At 37.5% G+C, this 23064-nt stretch overlaps 1 protein-coding gene across 3 annotated transcripts in view; it reads left to right on the forward strand.

Moving 5' to 3' along the window:
* PCDH7 (protocadherin 7) overlaps positions 1–5044 on the forward strand; it is a 304135-nt gene extending 299091 nt beyond the window's left edge. For all 3 annotated transcript variants that reach the window (XM_074822305.1, XM_074822306.1, XM_074822307.1), the window contains exon 3: positions 687–5044. In XM_074822305.1, coding sequence (XP_074678406.1) covers positions 687–1066 — 380 coding nt within the window. In that variant the 3' untranslated portion in view covers positions 1067–5044. The remainder of the gene's footprint in view (positions 1–686) is intronic.
* Positions 5045–23064: the final 18020 nt, after the last annotated feature.

Here is a 23064-nt window from a genome sequence, read left to right on the forward strand (position 1 = left end):
TCCCTGTCCCTCCACATGCACACACAACATGCAGAACTGCTTTATCCGTACATGTTAGATTAAGTTTATAACCAATAGCAGGGTTTTTGTATGCTCCTACTAATCACTGGTTGTACGATTCATGTAACATATTGTGTACTAACAATGACTGCCCAATCGTCAGAAATACAAGTAGAGGTTTACATGATGTGCAAATTGAGTCCCATTGTCAATAACAGAGCTGCTCGCTTACAGGGCATTTAAGCATGTTCATAAGTATTTGCAGGGTGCAGGGCCTCGGGTTCCTTTTACATAAATTCTAAGCATTCTTTACAAAAAATTCAAGGAAAGGTATTTTTAATAATTTCAAGAAAATTGACAGTATGGAATTAAGTGCTTGTTTGATTCTTTTAGACATCAATATTCATTCAGTACCTAATGCCAAATGCTTTTGAGATTGATTTACAAGCACAGGAAGTGGCTTAATAGTCTCATTTTTCAGTTCTTGGGGTTGATGATAACTGTACAGATATGTTTGTTGCCTATGGGCACATACAGTGTAAAAAAAAAACTATTACTGATTAATTTCTGGCAACATTCTTATGAAGACCTTTAAAAATACCTTTTGTGAATTTAAAGATTCTCGGTTTCACTGGAAGTCATTGCAATATTATTCATTTGTAAAGACAACTCTATTTTACTTTCAGATTCAAGGCCTCTACCAGATGTAGCCCTGACAGGGAAGTGTACCCGAGAGTGTGATGAATATGGCCACTCGGACTCCTGCTGGATGCCAGTTCGCACTTCTCCTGAAAGAAAGCAGAAGAGCCAGCCAAAACTCTCCACTTTCATGCCTGTTGATGAACGGGGCAGTCAGGAAAAGCTGGCCAATGGAGAAGCCTCCCTCATGGGTGATCGCAACAGAAACCTCCTTAACAAAAAGTTGACCTCATCCTATGAGACCTTCAGTGCGGCTAGTTTCAGCAAAAATGAAGAAGGCAATCCAGAGGATATCCCCCTTACACAGACAGGGGAATACAAGCCATCTCCTGTCAATACTCTAACTAGAAGAGAAGTTTACCTGTAGGTTAAAAAGCAGCAAGAAAGTTCTTTCATATTCTAAGAAAGAAAAGGGGCAAAAGTCTTAAAATCAAAACAATTTTAACAAAAAATAAGAAACAAAAAAGAGGGGGCCACCAAAGAGACAAAAGATCTGCCTGCCACTTCTGCCTCCATAGCAGGCATTTAATTATCCTGTCTGCCTGACTATACTGTACAATGTAGAAAACGTTGTTACTTGCATGTCTAATTCCCCCTCACTGATTTTTATTTTCCTAAATCTACGGTTGCAAATTCCTCCCATAGTAACGAGCTTGATTAAAAAGAACACAACACACTGTTGTTTCCCCTCTGCAGAAGCATGAGTTAAGCCACTCATTTTGTTTGATTGTCATCTGGCTTGTTGAGGATAACAGGTCAGGGAAAATGTATTCAAAACATATCATCTGAATATTGCTGATCCCCACCAGGGACAATCCTTCAGAAACCATACAGATATAGAGATAAATATAAAGGAATAATCATTAATAGGCACTTTGTGAAGACCACAGCTTTAATATTCTCACCTCTCATCTGAGGCTGGAAGCAACAGAGATACATTCAGCCTGGGACTGAAGTCAAAAACATGGCGTACTTTCCTATGATTCATGAACTCTGGTTCTGTTTTATCCATAGAACAAATGTGTTCTTGCTGTGTCTCTCTCCTTCTCTCTCTTTCTCTGTAATGATTACTGCAATGTAAACACAATTAGTAACACGTATACCATAGGATAGTAATGATAAACTGTTGAAATCATTATTTTGGGCAAGACTAACATCTAGCTGGGAAGATCGTAATAACAAAAAGGCCAAAGATCACACAATGGATCAGGGGAACTGCTAAGTATCGGGGCTTGGCTTAGAAAACCAATATATTCACAAAACCACACATGTACTCACAACACACCTTCAGTTGCATTTTGCACAGCAGCATACTTCACAAGCCCAGATGACATAATTTTTTTTCCAGTGTGGTTCAGTTGAATGCCCAAAGGAACTGATGTGGGGTTTTTTGTAATGACATGATATGTTGCAGCAGATGCTGCATATGATATGCTGCATATGCCAGTTCCAGGGAAATTTTAAGATCAAAATTAAAAGTGAATAGTAGTGATAGAAGGCTGTGTTAGTGAGAATGCTTGGTAGGGTGGAAAGGGTGAACAATCGGATGATGCAGTGACAAGAGAATATTACAAGTCAAATACAAAACCTTCTTTTCAGAGTGCAAGGAATGATTGCTAAGTCTTTTGTCATCAGTGTTGCAGATTACCAATTGCTTCAATTATGTCAAAGATATAATGAAGGTTTTCTTGAAACACAAGTGCATTAAAACCAAGAGAAGTGCAATACTAAATGATGTCAAGACTCAGAACATTTAGGCTAGGTAGAAAATGGCACTGTCATAAACAGTGGTATGATACTCACCTAGCAGGTCAAGATGAGTCAAAAGGAGTCCAAGCTACTGTGATATGCAAGAGCTCTGGGCTGTAACAATTCTCATGGTGAACGCTTCTTGACAGGAAGAGGAAATTAAACAGATTTTTGTGCAATAAAAGCAACAAAACGTGCAGAACTTCAACCAGTTGCTTTGTAGCTGATGCTGTAGTAATAATGACAGACTGAGCTCAGACATTCAGATGAAAGCGACAATCGAACAACACAGCAAGGACAGCTCGAGGAGGAAAGCATTCAAATCCCTGGCTGTTTAACCTGGCGTTAAGGCATGGCTAGATGGCTCTTTAGTATACTGTAGACACAATGTAGCTTTGGGTAGTTTCTTGCTATGAAGAATTGCATAGAAATAACCTTAAACAGCCTAATGTAGAGGTTGGTAAATCAATAAAACTCATCACATTTATCTTTTGAAATCACTTCTTCATATAGTGGGATGTGCCATAATTGGCCATTTTGTTCTCCTCTCTTGAGTTTACTTTCTTCAAGTAACATTAGTGTATAGCAGTTATGATGAATGGGCACATTTTAGAAAGAAAATATTAAAATCAAAGATTAATAATGATTGAACATTTTTATGTTTAATTATTTAAGTAATATGGAGAGATGCAAACTAGTACTTTGTTATGAGACTGCATACAGCAGTTACTGCTTTGTATAATCTGTAAGTACCTGTTTAAAAATGCTTCTAAAAATGCTTATGTAATGTATACACATTTTTCTTGCACGTTTCAACAGAATACACGATTGCATAAGACAAATGTTCAACAGAATTTCCTTTAATAAGATTTTATTTAATATTACACACACCAAAAAAAAAAAGTTAGTAGCTTGGTTCCATATATTCTTAGACCCTTTTTCTACAAGGCTAATAATACAGGTCATAGAAGACCTTCAGATTAAAAGGATCAGCAGTCACTCACCAATTTTTGCACCACATAAGACAGTCATTAAATACTTTACTTGTGTGCATCTCCTTAGATCTAAAATGGGTGTGAAAGATTTTTTAAAAAATTCTATCTACTGTAAGTATTCACAATAATTCTAGTGGAACTAGCCACTATTAATGTGCTGATTACTCTTCTGACCTGGCATGACACACAAATATATTTTGTGTTTGTATTTTTCCTCTTTATTTGAAATAGGTTAAATCTGGTGCCACTCCATAAATAGAGTGTTTTTGTATAAAAATAAACAAATAAAACTATAAAAAAATAATTAGGGTGAATGCAAAATATGCAACTGTGCCTTTTATACCTATTATTATGGTAAAGTGGTAGTTGGGTTTGGACACTGAGGGATAAGGGGCTATTCCCAACTTTTTTGAACCTGTATATTTACCTGTGTTTATTTTCTGAGAAATTATAAATAATATATTTAAAAACAAGCCTTTTGCCAAACTCAGTTAATGGACCAGTCTTAAACATTATTAATACAAGGCTGTGGTTTAAGTAGGTCTCGAGTATTATTTTTATTACTATTTGTGTGGAGTTTGGGATTGCTTTCATTTGTTTTTAATTCTGCTGCCTGGAAAACTATGATCAGTCTATATTATAGTTATTTAGCAAGGTGTCACCAGTTCATGTTGCCAGTAAAATTGACGATTAATTTTTTTAATTGCTTTAGCCATCATCACATTTCAGTTGTACAGTATAGAAATCATCCTTTTATTTCCTTCCATGGGAAACTCAAATGAGCTTTGCATGTATTTTACCATTAGGGCACCTTTATAGATTGATGCGTTAATATGTAACTTTATATGTATTAGAAAATTCAATAGCTTTGGTCTAAAATCTAATGCTCATTCTGGATCTCAGATCCACTATGTTTATTCGATATGGTTTCTGACTGGCCTGCTGCCTGAGTTTCAGGAAAAAAAGTTAAACATTATTTTTATGTGGGGGAAGAACTTAAATGGGATTGAAACAATTGGCTGAAAGGTTACCCTAGGAAGTTGTCATGCAGGAAAACAAAGAATATGGTTAAAGACCTTGCCATAAATCCAGACATCACCACCACTTGCAAGGAACATGAACAACAAAATACTTTTCCTTTTGTTTCATTGGTACATATATAGAGTGTTTCCTTAAGGAATGAAACAGATGAAATAGCAATAGAAATAAAAGTCCATCAGTTAAGTTGTATTACTGACTGAAGAGCATAAACACAAGGAAGAAGACAACATTCACCAGCTACCTGGGGTATGTTTTCAGACAACTTTTTCCTAAATTTTAAAGCACTTGCATTCAGTGTGGTACGATCTGTTTGTAATATTAATCATTGACTATTGTTCTGCAACTTGGATGTTGATAGTGAAGCAGAGAAAAATTTATCATTGTTTATTATGAGTCACTATGCACGCAACTATGCTAAACATGGCAAAATGTATTAAGCGCTAGTCCACCTCTATTTATGAAATATTTACATAATTTAATTTGCTTTTGTACAGTTTTATGTAAATAAATTGCTTGTCATTTTTGTCTCTGCAAATTAAAATATAACATGTTCAACTGGTTGCCCATTTGCCAGTGTACTTTCTCTGACAGGCTATTCCACTTTTACTGGATGAAATCACATACTAGTTTGCATATTTAACCTATATTTTGCATGGCAAAGATGAAATTGCCTTTGTAACTGGCTACATCTTCAGCTGCTGATGTAGCTGAAGTTTTACCTGTCTGCAGAGTGACATTCAACAAAGATTATTGTCACTCAGGACAGCATACAGCTATTTTTGTGGTAGAAATAAAGTACTTGTAATGATAGCAGTTGTTTCTGATTACTGTTCAAAAGGGCTTCTTATTAAGGTGTGTTTAAAACCTTCATATTAAGGGGAACAACAAAACCAACAATTTATTTAAGAATAATCTTAAGTAAAAGCTCAGGTATTTCCATTATGAAATGATAATTTTCTAATTATCAGCAAGGTTGCTATTTTTTCCAAGAAGTTTAGAAATATTAGCAAATCCTAAAGTGTCAGTGAAGCATGTATGCTGAAAAGAACAACACAATTAATGCAGCATTTCAGAACAAAATGTGAAGTAAAAAACCTCCAGTTCTTTCTAGCTGTGAATCAAATTATCCATCTCAGCATAACTACAGATCAAGAACAAACCCTCCTCAAGAAGGAACATCTAAGAAGCAGAAAGAGTTTATTCCTTAGCTGTCTGGATCACACACTGCTTTTTGTTTGTTTGTTTGTTTTAAAAAAGCAGGTTCAAATCAGCCATTAATTTGGGATTTACATCAGTTGCAATATGTGAAAAATACGTTTGTGGAGAGAGGGATCAAAGGTTAAAACTCACCCTCCTTCCTGTTGTTTTCTACAAAATACAGTATTGCTACAGAGACCTTGCAAATCATTGTGTACAATTTCCCACTGAATACCACAGAAAGTGCTGTTTCTACCTTTTTACCTTAGTTACAGATTAGGCTTTGGTTTTTGTGAATATAAGTTGGCCGGAACTTTTTTTTTTTAAATAAACTTTACATTGCAAATTTCTTTCTCTGCCTGTGCTTTCAGTTAACATTGCCTGGTCTTCTCTAATGAACGTGTAAAGGAAGATTCTTCCTTCCATAAACAGAGGTCTGAATATACATGCCTGTGGAGAGAATTCAATTCACCAACTGACCCCAGATCTTTCACATCACGCGGGAATGAGCTACCCCTCAACCTCTTTCAGCAGTAGAAGTATTTTAATGAGTAACTTCAATCAAGCTTTCATGTTTATTTTATACTAGATGTAGTATGCAAGTCATGACCTTATGTTTGTTTATTTTGTCTTTTATCTGCATTCTTCTTGTTTACCAGCTGCATCCACGAAAGTGATTACAGGAAGATAAAATAAATTTCCTGAACCACTGAGAGTGGTAAGAGAGGATAATATAAACTGGCAAAAGCTAACAATTTATGCTCCCCTTTAACCCTGGCTTCATTTCTCCTTCCTGCACTGCAGTAAAATGTAAATCTTATGCAGAGACTGAAATTAATAAATGTGACCTAGGCAGAAATAATTTCATGTCTTTATTGAGCCTCCTGAGGGGAGTGTATAGAAGATGCTTAATAGTTCATAAATGTGCAAATCATCTAGCCTATGCAAAAGAAAGCAACACCAGAGTTAGACAAGAATATTTAGTATATTGCTTAGTAAAATGATAGGATTCCAGTCAGTCAGTTCATACAGCTATTTCTTCTAAAGCAAGTATGGCTGATTTAAAGACTTTGATATACTGACCAAGAAACCAGGAAAAAAAAAATGCAAAATACCTATTCTGTAGTGGTATGGAATAGCCTCTGGGAGAAGAGGGAACAAAGAACAGCAAATAAGTATAATGTAATTGGCACAGAAGTATTAGAAGTAAATCCCTTTAGGATTTCAAACTGATTTAAGGATCCTAAAATAGGGAGATATTAATGCATAATTTGTAGCTATCTACAGTATGGTACTGTAATTTCTAAGACGGGATTCTTGCTAATTATAAGGCATGTGATTCTATTTAAGGTGGTGTTTCTAAAGATCTAATTAATGGTTAAAAGTATTTATACCTTAGTATTCCTTCTTTGTAAGCTTACTAAAGCAAATTTCAATAGGATCCTAGAGGCTTACTATAGGAGAAGGCAGGTTTAGAAAGACCAAGATGTCAAAGATGTAGTTTTTATATTTCTGTCTTATTTTCAGCAATGCAACCAACTCCTTCATGTTTACACTATAATCATAAATTAAAAAAAAAAAAAATCAAATCTAGACCTTTCAGCTGCCACTGCTTTCCAGAATATTGCAGAGGGAACAAAGTAGAATAAAAGCAGGTTTAATATACTATGTTTACTCCTCCTTCAGTAAATTTTACATTTAGCAAACACAGTGTCATGGAGAAAGCAACATAAATATGAATGAAATACTAAGTTTTTCCCAATCCTGTAGAGAATCAGAGAAGGAAGAAGGACAAGAGCAAGAGGAATAAAATGCTGTCTCTTTTTATTACCTACCTCTCATGGATTTCTAGCACCTATATAAAATCCCATGAATGGAATACTGGAGTCTATCTTCTTCCCACACAAGTGTACACCTCCACTTCTTTCAACAGACTTGCAGGTTTTATAACTTGTACTAAGTCTAGTTGGGGTAAACCTTCTTGAGGCTTTTTCTTCTTGTATAGTAACTGTATTACACGATTCCAGAAAATAAAGCTGATTCTAACTGAGCCAGGATTGTGGTTGTAGTAGTCAGCTCTAAGATAGTTGAATATATATTTGATAAGACAAGTAGAAGTGAAGAAATCAGAATAAGATGAAAAGGATCCTGTTGGTCTGAAAAGGTCTACAAACTGCTGCACACACTGTAATGATTTATTATTTAAGTCTGATCAAAATGGAAGAGACTGAAAATTTCATAAGCAAAAAAGAAACAGGAGGAATAAAAAAAAAATAGATGGAGACCTAATACCAGTTAAGTGTGTATATACATACACACACACCTCTCACCTCTGTTTTTTGAAACAGATTTTAAGATACTCTTCAAGGTACAAGAAAATTGTCTATTTCTGTCATTAGCCAATGTCAGAGAGACAGAATACTGGACAACAGGGACCTTCAGCATGAGGTCCAATATCTATTCTAAAGTTTAGTAAGACAGAACAAAATACATAAATTAGTGGCTATTAATGTAAAAGGGAATGGTGATTACAGTTAGAAAACAAGGTAACTACCAAACTTACTTCAGTTTCTCTCTAGCCTCCTATCTCACATAAGCTGCCAGAACAAAAGTCAGAGCATCTTTTTTAATCTTAGTTTGTCTCCTTTTGCTGGCAGTTCCTGGAATCAGCTTGGCAACTACTTAGCTTTTGCCCACCTTGCCCTGAACTAGAAGAGAGCCTCAGCACAATAGGTGATTTCATATTCTCTTTCAGTCTGACCTCTGAGCATCTGGCAGACGTCATGTTGCCACCCTTATCTTTAGAAGCATGAAAACATAGTAGACTCCCTCACACATAACTCTAAATAGGAGTTTGAATATTAAAAGGGTCCTTATACGTGGTAGAACAAGAAGCATGCCTTGAATTTAGAATAATCTGGTGCTATGCTGATAAAAAAAAAATATCCTGAATTCTGGAGAGGATTGAAAATCTGTTGTGTGTGATAAAGAACAAACCACACACTGGGTACAACCCTATAATAACAAGCAGTGCATTTCTTCTTACTCAAATCTGTGCCTTATGTAGAGATGAAAGGAAAATGTACAAATGCCCCAGGTCCCTCTGAAGCACAGTTAACAGTGTTGCATATATACAAGAAAGAAGGAATCATCTTTTGCCCAGCCCTGGTAAGTTAAGCTTGTTTCCAATCAGTTTGGATACCCCTGTTGAATATTCTGATTGTGTTTATGTGTCATCAGTACAATGATAATGACTAATTAATGATACAGCTAGCATGACGTGCTTACTTAGGAGGGCATAGAATTAATCGAGGGAAATGATGTAAAAGTGCTGCTTGGAGAACAAGGCTTTCAAACTATAACTCCCACGAGGTGCTATAATGTATCAGCTAGATACATTATTGCATATTACTATAAAAGTTAAATACCACTTTCCAGTTCCAAAGGAAATTCAGCTAGTCCAAATAAACATTCAGAGAGAAATAAACGAGAGAGTCTGGTTAGTCATGGACTGAGAAGGTCACATCTGAGAGTTACAGAATAATTTTTCTATACTGAGTGACTGCAGGTGAAATAAATTTAGCAGCTTACACAGTGATAGGATCTGAAGCTTCCAGAAGTTTACTGTTCAGTGGCACTCAGAAAAAAAAAAAAAAAAAAAAAAACCACAACAAAAACCACAGAATGAAGTCTTAGAATTAAGGAAGGATTATCAAACAGAATAGATTCTACTGCTTAAATGAAGTTGCAGGTGTATCATGAATATTTTTCTCAGTTCTGACCTCTACCCCTCTATATTAAAAAGGATATAAATACCAGAAGAGATGCTGAGTAGGGTGATCAAATTATAGAATAAATAATATAGGACTCTTCAGCCTAGAGAAGAGAACTGAGAGTTTTGACAGTGGTCCATATAAGTCATAAATGGCATGAAGAAAAGTGGGGCAAACTATCATTTCCCTTAATAAATGGGCTATGAAACATAATAAGAAATTATCAGATAACAGGTTCAAGATATATGGAAGATGGTGTGTTTTCCCACAGTGCAACAAACTGCTCAACATTGTCAGAGGAGATCGATTTTTGGGATGCACCCCATGAATCTGGCTCACATAAAGAATAAAATTAAATGATTGATACTTCTTATGAATGACATAAGTTAAGAATAACATAAGTAAAAGACATATCTGTTTGTTTCTCCTGCTCTCTTACGTAAACAGACACACTAACAACTACTGGGAGCAGAATACTGAGTTGGAAGTCTCTTTTTCTCTCTAAACCCTCCTCAAACCAAACCAAACACACATCCACAAACAAACAGAAAAACACACAAAAAAACCAACCCTCATTGCCACTATTTTGTTAACTGACACAGCAAAAAGCTTTGCTTCAGGAAGTTTTTATTGATACTCAGTGCTTTTGATACTGTTTTCCCAAGAGAGTAATGAAAAATAATCTATGCCTAACCACAATTACTCCTTGGAAATCTTCAGCTGCAAGTCTTCTGCTGATAAAACTTTCAGCAGGAGAAAGTAAGAAAAAGGAAAAAAAATGTTAAATTTTCTTTTCTCCAAATTGCAATAAACTTACCTATTAAACTCCAAAACTCTGTGCCTCAGGAAACATAGACCTGGACTCACAGTAGGTTATAAGTAGTAGAACAGACTGTTACCGGGTTAATTCAGACATGTGAACAGCCTATTACATGGTTTTTAAAGATAGTCATGTATTTAACTACTGCTGAAATCAGTGACAGGAATTTATCTTGTACACTCCTGATTGTGGAGATTCATATAGACAAAAATGTGTAGCAAAACAAACCAGAAGCATTTGCAAACAAGTTTCCAAGGGTTTGTGCTATTTCAAACTTTATACTTTTTGAACACAGGTGCAAAACAGAAGACAGAAAATACTTGGAGAATACAGGCAATGTTTGTGGTCTTTAGAGTATCTGGAGATGTCTACTTTATCAAATCTTCTAGCTACAAATTTAGCATCAGTTATGTAATTAGAACTTCTGTTATATCCTCTGATAACAATGAAAGAAGACAATTATTTTTGTCAAATTAAAAAGCAATGTCTCTTTACTTTCACATTCCATTGGAGAAAGCAATTGTGTATTAATAGGACTTCATTTTGGAGTCATTAAGTTCACTGCAGGTTAATCTGCAGTACACTAATAATTTCATTTCATACTCTTTCTTTTTAAAACTAAATTTAAGAACTAGATTGATACTCATGAAGCTAATGTGCGTAACAAATATTTCACTGAATACAAGTTAGTATTATTTTAGTGTAAAGAGCTTACAGTCACGCAGCAGTTTTTAAAAATGATGCTGTAACATGTTAGGAAAATGCAAGACTAAAATGTGAATATACATTAGTTTCATTCACACTAATATTCTTTTCAGAATTATTCAGAATACCAAAGGAGTTCCTCATCTATGTAAAAATAATCCTTTGGCAGCAGTGGTAACGCAACGTCTTCAAACTTCAGATCTGGCCTACAAAACAAACTACTCCCTACACCCGTGGCAGCAGCACAAGTTAAAGACCTGGGAAGTGCATACTGTTTAACCTTAAAATAGATAAATAAATAAATAAATAAATAAGTTAGCATTTACACAAACTCACATAAGCCTTAAGTAAAGTGCATTCTGGTCAAAGTTGAGAAACTGGACAATTTGATTAGGCTTAAATGACTATATAGCTGGAAGGTTATAAAGAAAGAAACGCAGTTATTTAAGTGACCAATGTGAATTAACACTTAGCTCTCAAAATGAGAAATATGACCTTATTCTTGTTCTTTATTGTTTTTCCAAATCATAGTTGCTGCTAGTGCTACAAGAAAGCTACTACTTTAACTTTACAAACTTAAGTTTACCTTAAGGATGAAAAGAAAAAGGCTTTTTTTCCCCCAACTCTCTCAGTGTTTGATGTTTCTTGTGCTATCATCAGTGACATCATTAAGTGTCAAATCGACAATATCTGTTGAGAGACAAGTTCTAGTATTTTTCTCATCATGGAAATGAGCAGACTCCCTTCTCCCTCAAAGTATATTGCTACTTTAAACAAAGCAGCACTGCACAGAGATGGTAACCAAGTCATCTGATATTTAGAACTAGTTCCTGTACCTTCATGCAGCTTGATAAAAGGTTTGTTTGCAATGCATGGTGCAGGGCTCTGGCTTGCACTACACTCTGCAGAAGATTAGTCAGGAGAACCTATGTTAACTCTTAAAACCTGAGCAATTTAAAGCATACAGTCTGACATGAAGTAGACATACTCCAACTCCAAAGATGTATTACTAACTTTGTGAGAGTACCGATTTACTGTAGAAAAAGCTAGGATCAGATATCATGCCTCAGTGAGACACCTCTGCCTCTGAGTGACAGAAACATAGCAGTCTTTGCAGACTCTTACAGCTTCTATCCTTTGCTTTCACACTGCAACTGTGGAAAGGAAAAAGAATCAGGTATGCCTAAAGACCTTTATTTGTACTCCTTGAATCTACCTGCTACTCATTTGTGAATAGATCAATTTCTTACTGAAATCTTTTAGAAGAAAAAGGCTGTTAATATAAGAAGTGATGTTAGAAAAGCTTTCATGCCTTACTCCAGAGAAAACTGCACCATCTCTCAGTCACAGAAATAAAATCTTGCCTCTGGATCACTACAGCAGAATATACACACTGAAAAATAACTACTCAAATTCTGCTTTCAATTTACCCACGTAACCAGAATTAATCTGAAAAGAGCCTGTCCCAGTATACTCAAATTACAAGGAAGGGGGAAAAGAGCCAGCCTTCTTTGTATTTTTAATTATTTGTCCTATAAATTCTCTTCCTTACTAAACACTAGATTCTAGTATAGCCTTGGTTGGAATGCTAGAAATGTAAAATCTCTCAAACCTTTCTTCTTGAAAAACAAGTCTCTTAAAACTACATTGTGATGATTCCAGAGCTACAAAGGATCTGCTGGAATGCATGATTTTATTGTAACTGTAAACTATAGGTGTGCATTATTTTATTGTTTATTGATATGTACCATTGGTACCCCATTATATTGGTAAAATATACCTTTGTCCAATAGACAAAGGAAAGCAATCTTCCTCTGACAAATTTTGTTAGTTTTTTTTCCCCTCAAACTTCTCCAGAAACTTCTGCTTTTGCTTGCTGACCTTAAAGTCATTACAGAACATTTACCCTCTTGCTCTCAATAGCACTTAGAGACTTTAAAAAGTGCTTCCTGGGGAGAAAAAGCAGCAGTCAGTGTTGGATTAACACAGCAAGGGCTGGATATACATGACAGCAGTAACTCAAGTCTTCCCTTGCTCCACCTCTCCAAAACCACAAGAAAGAATATAGTGACCCAACAGCAGCAGAAAAAGTGCAGTGAGATTTAAAACCTGTCCTGAGAAATTATAATACCTTCCAGTACCTACTGCATCCAAAAATGAATATAGACATTCTATCTGGAGATTTTTAAAGCATATATTTTTAATTTAACAGGAGTGGCATAGAGATTAGTTGGCCAAATCCTCAGCTACAATAAATCAGCACATAACCTATAGGTGAGAAATCCAATAACCCTACTGCTCTTTCTGGTCTGGATGATGATATTGCCACAGCTTTTATTCAATAGCTGGTTCATCAGAAAAATTTGCAAACTATAGTGTATGGTCTCAGTTATTTTAGGAAATTGATTAGGGGCTTATGTAGCTGATGTCTTCAACAGTGATTTTGCTTTTTTAGACCACATGGTCCTCTTCTTGAGAGCTGAAGACAAAGCTAGCAAAAACATCTTTGCTGGCAGACTGGCCAACCTGGTGAGTAGAGCTCTAACCTAGGAATGGCTGTGGAGGGAAATTACAACCCATGGTCAAGTAAGGAAGTGGTGGTAGGGGTGGGCAGCAAAGGGTGCAAGGTGGCACGTACAGGACAGACCTCCAGAATAATAAAACAAGTTGAAAGAGGAGCCATCACAAGCATGTTGTATGCACAGAAATGCATACATCCTGGGAAACAAACAGCAGAGACTGTATCTCTGCATGTGGCTACAGAACTACGACATCATTCCAGTTACTGAGCTGTGGTGGGACAACTCACAGAAGCAGGTTATTGCAATGGGTGGATACAAACTCTTCAGGGAAGACAGGTCAAGAAGAGGATGAGGGATGAAACAGGGAGGTGAAGGAGTAGCTCTGAAGTATGTGAGTCCTTCTGTGGGACAGACAACAGTTTGGTTGAGTGTTCACAGCTTAGGAGCAAAGGAGAGGCCAGTAAGGGAGACACAGAGGTGGGAGTTTGTTACAGTTCACCTGATCAGGGTGAGGAAATGGATGAAGCTCTTTCGAATAAGGAATTCTGGATCACAGACCCCAATTGTCATGGGGAAACTCTGACATCTTCTGAAAGGGCACCATGGCAGGAAAGATTTCTGGGGGATATTGGGGATAACTTCTTGATACAAGTACTGGTACCAACCAGGGGTTATGTACAGCTGGATCAGCTGTTCAAAAATAAGGAAGAACTGGTTGAGGATGTGATAGTCAATGGTAACTTTGTTTGGAATGACTGTGAACTAGTGGAGCTCGAGATCCTGAGGAGAATGAGGGAGATAAGAAGCAGAGTCTATATGTTGTACATCAGGGGAACAGCTTTCAGCTTATTTGGGAAACCGGAAGATAGGATCACATGGGAGGAGGCAGCTTTGAAGGGCAAAGAAGATCAAGAAGGCTGAGAAGGACACCAGTCAAACATAAGAACGGTCCTTTGGGTTCCCAGGAAAACAAGCAGATGTCTCAGCAGGCCAGCCTGACTAAACAGGGAAGTCATGGTGGAACTCCAATGGAAGCAGGGAGAGGCTACTCAGATAAAATTTAGAAGCATTGCTTGGACAGGCAGGGACGGTGTCAGGAAAGCTGCAGCTCATCTGGAGCTGAAACCTGTTATGGGTGTCAAGAGCAACAAGAAGAGCTTCTAGCACTGCAATAGTAGTAAAAGTCTGAACAGGGACAGTGCAAGCACAGTGTTGAAAGGGGTCAGTGATTTAGTGGCAGCAGATGTGTAAGGATGAGGCGCTCAATGCCACCTTTGCCTCAGTCTTTGCTGAGAATGTTTCCTAGGCATCTGTGCTCAGTGAGAGAATTTAGAGACAACTGCCAGCATTGGATGAGGATAAAGTCAGGGTTTACTTCAGACAACTCAACCCATGCAAATCCATGTGATCAGATGGGCTACATCCAATGGTGCTGAGAGAGATGGTTAATGTCCTTGAAAGGCTGCTATCTGTCATCTTTGACAGGTCATAGAGATCTGAGAACTGGAGAAAAAGAAATATTGCAGTCATCTTCAAAAAGGCCAATATGGCAACTTTGGAGAGCTACAGGCCAATTAGTTTCACTTTGGTGCCTGGGAAAAATCAAGGAGCAAGTCCTCCTGAAACGTAATTCTGGGCACCTGAAGGACAAAGTCCTTACAAAGAGCCAGTATTGACCAAGTGTAAACCATCCTTGAGAATACTGCTTGCCTCCTGTGATAAAACAGATGGATTTATGGATGAGGTTAGATCAGTAGAGGTAATTTACTTTGATTTTAATCAAGGCTTTCAGCACTGTTTCCTGCATTATTCTTATATCACAGTTAGAACATTACAATCTGTATGAATGAATAAAAATAAAAAAACTAACTGGATAACACCACCACACACCGCCACAACCACCACCCCCCACCCCCCCCCAATCGGATGGAACTCAGATGGTGGTAATTAATGGGTCTTTCCCTACCTGGAGGCCAGTAACAAGTGGGGGGGTTTATCCTTGGACCTGTCCTGTTTAATAGTTTTATCAATGACCCAAAGGTAGTGAATGGAGTGCACTCTCATCAAGTTTGCAGCTGACATCAAATTGCTGGATCAGCTGATACACTTGAAGGCAGGATGGCCATCCAGAGTAGACAGGATGAAGGAATGGGCAACAGGAACCTCAGCAAGGTTCCGCAGTGAGAACAAATGCCAAGTCCTGTGCTTGGAAAGGAAGGGCACCCTGCAATGATACAGACTTGGTCCTGACAGTCAGAGGAGCAGCTCTGCGGAAAATACCCTGGCAGTGCTGATGGATGCAAGCTGAGCATGAGCCAGCAGTGTGCCCTGGCAGGAAAGCAAGCTGAGAGCATCCTGAGCTGTACTAACAGAATCACTACCAGAAGATCCACAGGAGTGAATATTCCCCTCTCAACACTGCATCTTGAGTCCCATGTCTGGTTTTGGGCTCCCCCATAGAAGAAAGATGCTGATAAAGTAGGTTAATTTTAGCACAACTGGTCCAGAGTTGGAGTACTTGCTCTGTGAGGAGAGGATGAGGGAGCTGGAGAAGGGACAGCTTTGGGGCAACCTAGCAACAACCCACAAGTACTTCTGAGAATGTCCCCAAGATAACAGAGCCAAGTTGTTCAGAGTTGCATCAAAAGAGGATGAGAGACAACAGGCATAAGTTGAAATGAAAGAGGTTCAGACTGGATATAAGGACAAACTTTTTCCCCTATGAGGATAACTGAGCACTGAAACAGGTTACCCAGAGAGGTTGTACAGTCTCCATCCTTGTTTTTTTTCAAGAACCCACTGGATTAAACTCTGACCAACTTTGTCTGACCTCATAGCTGACCCTACTCTGACAGGAGGTTGGACTGCAGGTCTCTTGACGTCCCTTCCAACCTAAATCATCCTATGATCCTAATATTTTCCAGTTATTTTTTTAATATGTAATACTAGCTTGGCTGTGCTTCCACAGAGCTGAGTAACAGAACTTAAAGTCATAGATGCTTGCACAATTCTTTAAAAAGACATTTATCTTATCTCCCTTTAAAGTTGTGTTAATATGTATACTCACTTATAGGCACCATAATAAAATTTCTTAAATTGCTTACACTAATAGGGTCAAATCCTCAGAGACCATCAGTGATGCAGCTCCATTGATACAGGTTTAGTTTTCAAAACTAGATTTGTGGCTACCCAGTCCTGCAAATCCTACTGTTCTAAGACATATCATTAAACATCTTAATCTAATTTATGTCATACTGCTTTGGGCACAATCTATTGCTACCCAAGACACCCTGAAGATAGAAGAATCGTATAGGATATAATAAAGTAAATGCACCAGCCTGAAAGTCTATGCAGAGACTGACTGCATGGTGTTCACAGATAACTTGGAATGTATGGGATCTGTAGGTAATACAATAGTGAAGTGTACTACACCTTAAGCTTCACACTCAGGAAAGGCTGGACTTGCTGAATACATATAAATTAGGTCTGAAACACATTTGCAGAAGGTCTGATGTGTTCCAGCTGAATCTATTGCTGATATTGATATTCCAGACTTTGTCTGAAAGCAACTCCAGGATTTCAAGGAAGTCTCCAAATTACAGGTGGAGTAATTTTCCAGCCATTATAACACCTTGGTCATCTTCTTGCCTTTTGCAATAAATCAGCCTTCTGCTCCTTCCTACTTTGTTTCTTGCAAACTTGAAATAAGATCATACTGTTTGGTCTTAAGAACCCCTTAGCTGAAATGAAGGGGAATCATTTGCATCCAAACTGTACAATGCTGTTCTGAGCTGATATACAAATAAGCAAAGTAGTTGCTGCTGTGCAGACAGGACAAAAGGTAATGCTGTGACTGATGAAAGAGCTACAATGCTGTCAAGACCCTCATGAGCACCTCTGCACATCATCACAGTTTTGTGTAAGCAATCCAACTTGCTCAGGGCCAGCTCCCAGGTGTCTGTATTGTTTGAGATAAAACCACTGACTTTCCATCAAATGTTGTGCCAGTGAGCAGGAAAGCATAACACAACCAAACCTTAAGCTAAAAGGACAATCAAGCTCTTAATGGCAAACTTAACTTTAGTTGGAATAAACAATACCAAACAGAGAAGTATAACTGCTCGCTATCTGCTGATCTATTGCTTGGCCAGTATTCTCTAACATTGAACACTTAAATCCATGTTACATACACACTTACCATTAGTCTGGCATCCACAGATGCTGCGTTATAGTGGATCAGTAGCTCTGACAAAAGTTGACTTTACATTCATTAATCATCATTGGGATAGGCGATTTACATGCATGCAGACACAGATCACATGTAATTATCTCTATACAGTGTCAAATGTGCAGTAAGCAGGTATACATACAGATGTGTAGCCAAGGAATGATAGATCAAAATCAGGTTCCTAACAGCTATAATGGTGAGCTATTCTAGGAATGTTGTTTTTCAGTACCAATTATGTTGCACAGCCCTTGAAGTGTTGCTAAGTGGCAGCCACACACTCTTAATCATATTCTTTGCTTACACACTGTATTCAAGTCCTCAAATCTTCTTGTGCTGGGATTGCTTTTCAAGGAGTCTTACTGTTTGGTGGGGTTTTTTTGGTCATCATTATTGATGTTTTTTTTTTCTTGTTATCAGTATAATATGCAGTATATTTTGTATTCTGCAGTAGCTTGTATGTCAGAATCTTTGTCCCTCAGACCATCAGTGGTGCATTTATGGACACTCCAGCTCATCCATACAACAAATGTAATCACAAATTCATCAGTACACTATTGTAATTTAAAACTGCATTCAAGAAAACTGCCTCTGGATTTATTTTTCAAGGTCAGATTTACATTTCTCAAGAATTAACAGTATTTATACATGCCTCCTGTACCATTTTCCCAGCCAAACATTTTAAGTTTACAAAATTTAAATCAAGTAAGATTGTCTTACTCAGTGACATATCAAAATATAATTATATATTCTGGTAGTCAGCTGAACTTTGTCCCTAATTTGCATCTTATCTTGAACAATTTATTTTCCCACTTGTCATGAAACCTATGACTGGAGCTGATCTTTTATAGACCACTTGGCAAGAGTGAATAATTAGAAATACAGTTCCATCTGCATTAGAATAGTTTTTGTCCACATTTTGGATGCAGACCCTGTTATATGCCTGCCTAAAACTCCCTAATAGGAGCACAAGAGATAAAACATCAAGATGAATAAATGAGCTACCATTTTGGAAATTAGTAAGCCTTATCCTTTCTAATGTAGTATGTAACTTTTATTCTCATTTAAGACTGATTTTACCTGAATTAGTGTCACTGGATCTATATGATCTTTTTCTAGTTCTAAGGAAAAAATTATTTATTCCCATCATGACATAGAGTATTATATTCTTAGAGAAGAGGGTCTAGAATTTTGGTTTTATGTTGCTCCAGTTAAACTGTGTTTAATAAAACAAGTTTGAGAAAATAAATCACCTACTTGTCGAGCATAGCAAATCTGCTGTTTTGAAGTAACATTAACAAGCTACTTATTGTATTCAGTAAAGTAGATATTAGAACTCCATATACGTAGGTATACTTGTCCTAAATTCCAGCAGCACAGCAGTGTTCAGGATATTCCAAGAGTTTTAGAAATGTGCCTAATTATGTAACAAGATATGCTGAAGGACTTCATAATTAAAAAATAGGGCATATAAGACGTAATTAAAATGCAGACCTTCAACAACATTTCTTTTAAATCTCAGTAAGCTACACAAAAAAAGAAATATGAAAGGCTGCAGAGTTGCCAGAGACTTAAGTTTCTTGTGTATATAATCAGAAGGGAATATACTTTTGCTCATATCAGTCTACGCAACAAGTGACAATTCATCACCTTAAAATACGTGTACCTTCCTACTATTTCTCCAGGTCAGGTTAGGACATGATTAACACTGCAGGGGGCACAGGGAAAGGCTACAAAGTGACAAATTCCCCCAAATAGAAAGCTAGCTTAAGAATATTCAGTGCCACTCACTCCACATCCTTTGAGTTTGATTAGGGGGTTAGCACAACTCAGAGCAGCCTTTGAGTTACAGCTGCAGGAGATAGTTTCCCTGCTCATAAAAGATTACAGAGGTGATGTTGACTGTTCCAGCACAGTTCTGTTGGGTTCAGCAAGGACTAGGAATAGAATCACAGAATCATCTAGGTTGGAAAAGACCTTGAAGATCATCTAGTCCAACCCTTAACCTAACACTGACCGTTCTCAACTACACCATATCCCTAAGCGCTACGTCAACCCAAAGCATATCTCTGTGGTATATGCACCAATGCTGCTTCTATATGCCTCAGACCTATTCTTTCTCCCAACTTTTATTTTCTGAGGTTTCTATTAGACTACAGCATCTTGCTTATTTGGAAAGACAAGAATGGAGTGCCTTAATTACAAATTGAATTTTCTGGAAGATGAATGAACACGCAACAGACCAGGTTCTGCATTCTCTTCCTATTCATAGAAGTTTACGTCCCTCCTCCCACTCCTGTAAATCCTATAGCTTTATGTTTACAGTTCTTTGATGAGAATGGGAAGATATTGTCACAATCATACCTCAAGAATCAGGAAAATAAATTGATTTTATCTTATTACAATGTTATAATAGAAATAGTGGTACCAAGCAGGTGAGAACATAAGACTTGAAGAGATCTGAGATGGGGCCACAACAGGTGTTTGAGTTCCATGGGAACTTGTTGACAGATGGTTTATAGCAGCACCTTCTGACACCGAAGTTGTAGAGCACACTACTGAAGAGATTTAAAAATGCTATTTAAAACAACATTACAAGGGCTAGAAACAGTACTGCTGCACTGAATTTTTGTGTGAGGGGATCACAAATATTAAAGTTAAAATGGACACAAATTGAAACAATTAAGAAATTTCCAAAGCTTGATGGGATTTTGAGAATTTAAACTTGTCTTAAGCACATGAAGTGAGCAATGCCCCTAAAATATATTTAGCACAGAATCATAAACCAGACCTATCCCAAGTGAGAGCAAATTAGTAAATACAAGATGTACAGACATCAGTGTAAATCCATTCAAGTACATTGGTTTCCAACATGATTTATGGGAACACAGCTGCTGATTATGTGACCAAAGCATTTTCCCAAAATTTATCCAAATGGAGCTTCAAAGCTGCCTTACCTAGAACTATGATGCTACGTAGCTCAGGTTGGACTTCTGGAAGTCATCTGGTCCAACTGGTGCTTAATTTTGGGCCAATTTGATCAGATTACTTAAGGACTTGTCCAGTCAAGTCCTCCTCCAAAGGATGGAGATTCCATAAGCTCTCTGGACAACCTGTTCCAAAATTTAAAAAGTCTTGTTATGTTTTCTTTATAACTAATCAGAGCTTTCCACCTTCCAAATAGCATTCATTGTCTCTTGTCCTATGACTGTACACCTTCAAGAATAATCTTACTCTGTCTTCTGCATACTCTCCCATTAGGTAGTTATAGATAACAAGATCTCCCTTTGTCTTCTCTTAAGGCTGAACAAACCTGTTTTTCTCAGCTGCTTCTTGTATGTTACACATTCCAGCTCTCTAAGTGTCTGAGAGGTCCTCTACTGGACATGCACTTATGTTGATGTCTTACTCATATTCAGGAGCACAAAACCTAACACAATACTTAAGATGTGCTCTGACAAGGAGTGAACAGAAGCAGAGTTACTTTCCTCTGTGAGCTACACTCTTCCTGATATAGTCCAGTTTGTATTGGCTGCTTTTGCCAGGGTATAATGCTGACATCTTATTTTGCCATCCATGAGGATCGTCAGCTCTAGTCTGTGCTAGACTGTACTGTTGCAGAGGGTTAGCACATCCCAGATGCTGGACTTGGCATCTGCATTTATCTTTACTGAGCTTGATGAGGGTCTTGTTCATACATTTCTCCAAACTATTGAGGTCCTTCTTAGTAGCAGCCCTATCCTCTAACAAATCAGCCGCTTCCTCCAGTTTAGTATTGTACATGAACTTGCTGAGAGTGCGTCATCCAGGTCATTAGCAGTGGTAATGGACCTCACATTTATTCCTCATGATCACCACTTGAATGGTCCAATGCTTTGACTTTGTATTGCTGCTTACCACCCTCTGAGCTCAATGATCCAGCCATGCATCTCATTATCCATTTATCAAGTACACAACTAATCAACTTGGCTATCAGGAGACCATGAGAAACTAAGTGAAAAGCCTTACTAAAGATAAGTTATACAGCATGTCCTGTGATCTCCTGTTCCATTTAGCCAGTCATTTCATCACAGAAGGCTATCAGTGTGGTCAGACATAATTTGTCCTTGGTAAGCCCATGCTGACTTTTCCAATAATCATCATGTCCTTCAGGTGGCTGCAGATGGCTTCTGGATAAATTGCTTCATAATCTACCCAGACATTGAGGTCAGGCTGACTAGCCTGTAGTTTCTTGAGTCCTCCTTGCCCTCCTGCCTTCTTGAAGATAGGTGTGACATCTGCCTTTTTACAGTCATCAAACTTCCTCATGACTATCAACATGAGCTTTATAAAAGTTTATCAAAAGCATAAACTTTTATTATAAAAAATAAGAAAAAAATTACTTCTAACATTACCCAGCTTCCTCAGCTGGGAGGAAGTATGCCTCACCTTTGGAAGCATGCCATCCAGTCCCGTGCACTTGTGCAGTAGGATTAGGTTCTCCTTATCTTCCTCCCCAGTAGAAGAATAGCTTCTGCTCACCTTCTGCTAGTAGTGAAAGAGACTCAAAAGACTTGGGGTCATACCTGTTTAGTGAGGTCTGGAGGATAGGGGGAGGGAAATTAAGTGGTGGGAAGGCTTTCAGTCCCTCGGACTTTTCCCTGTGCTTCATCACCACCTCATCTGCCCCACTGAACACCAGTACCTCATTTTCCTTACACTTCCTTTTGCTGCTGAGCTAGTTACAGAAACTCTTAATATCTTTCACATTACTCCCTAGTTTCAAGTCCAGCTAAGCTTTGGTTTTCCTAGATCTGTTTCTGTATGCTCAGGCAAAATGTTTACTTTCTTCCTAGGTAGCCCATTGCTTCCACCTTCTGTGCAATTCCATTTCATGACTAAACTCAGTGACGATGACCGATCATATCACTCTTGATCCTTCAGTGAGTGCATAATAGCATTAGAATGCCAATGCTTCTTAAACTTTCACATACACAGCAGTAAACTGAGTCATATATCAAGAAGATCACACCAAAAGAAAGAATTCATCTCACTTTATTTTACAGCTTAATTATTGATCAAATGTCTTGAAATTTCACATTCTCACATACATAAAATTGACCCCAGTTCTTTGTTCACTAAAATCAAATTACAAGAATGAAACATTTATGTAGATATAGAAATTATTTTAACATCAAATTGAAAAAAAGTATGAGGATAGAGTATGTATAACAAAGAAAATTGCTTCACAGGCAGATTAATTTCTAAAGTAAAAAAAATGAAAGCTGCTGTGTCTGGATTGTTTTATTATGGTTGTAATTATTTATTATAGTAAAGCCCAGAGGCACATTATAACAAC

The sequence above is a fragment of the Strix aluco genome, chromosome 4 (genome assembly GCF_031877795.1).
Source record: "Strix aluco isolate bStrAlu1 chromosome 4, bStrAlu1.hap1, whole genome shotgun sequence".
Taxonomy (NCBI): domain Eukaryota; kingdom Metazoa; phylum Chordata; class Aves; order Strigiformes; family Strigidae; genus Strix; species Strix aluco.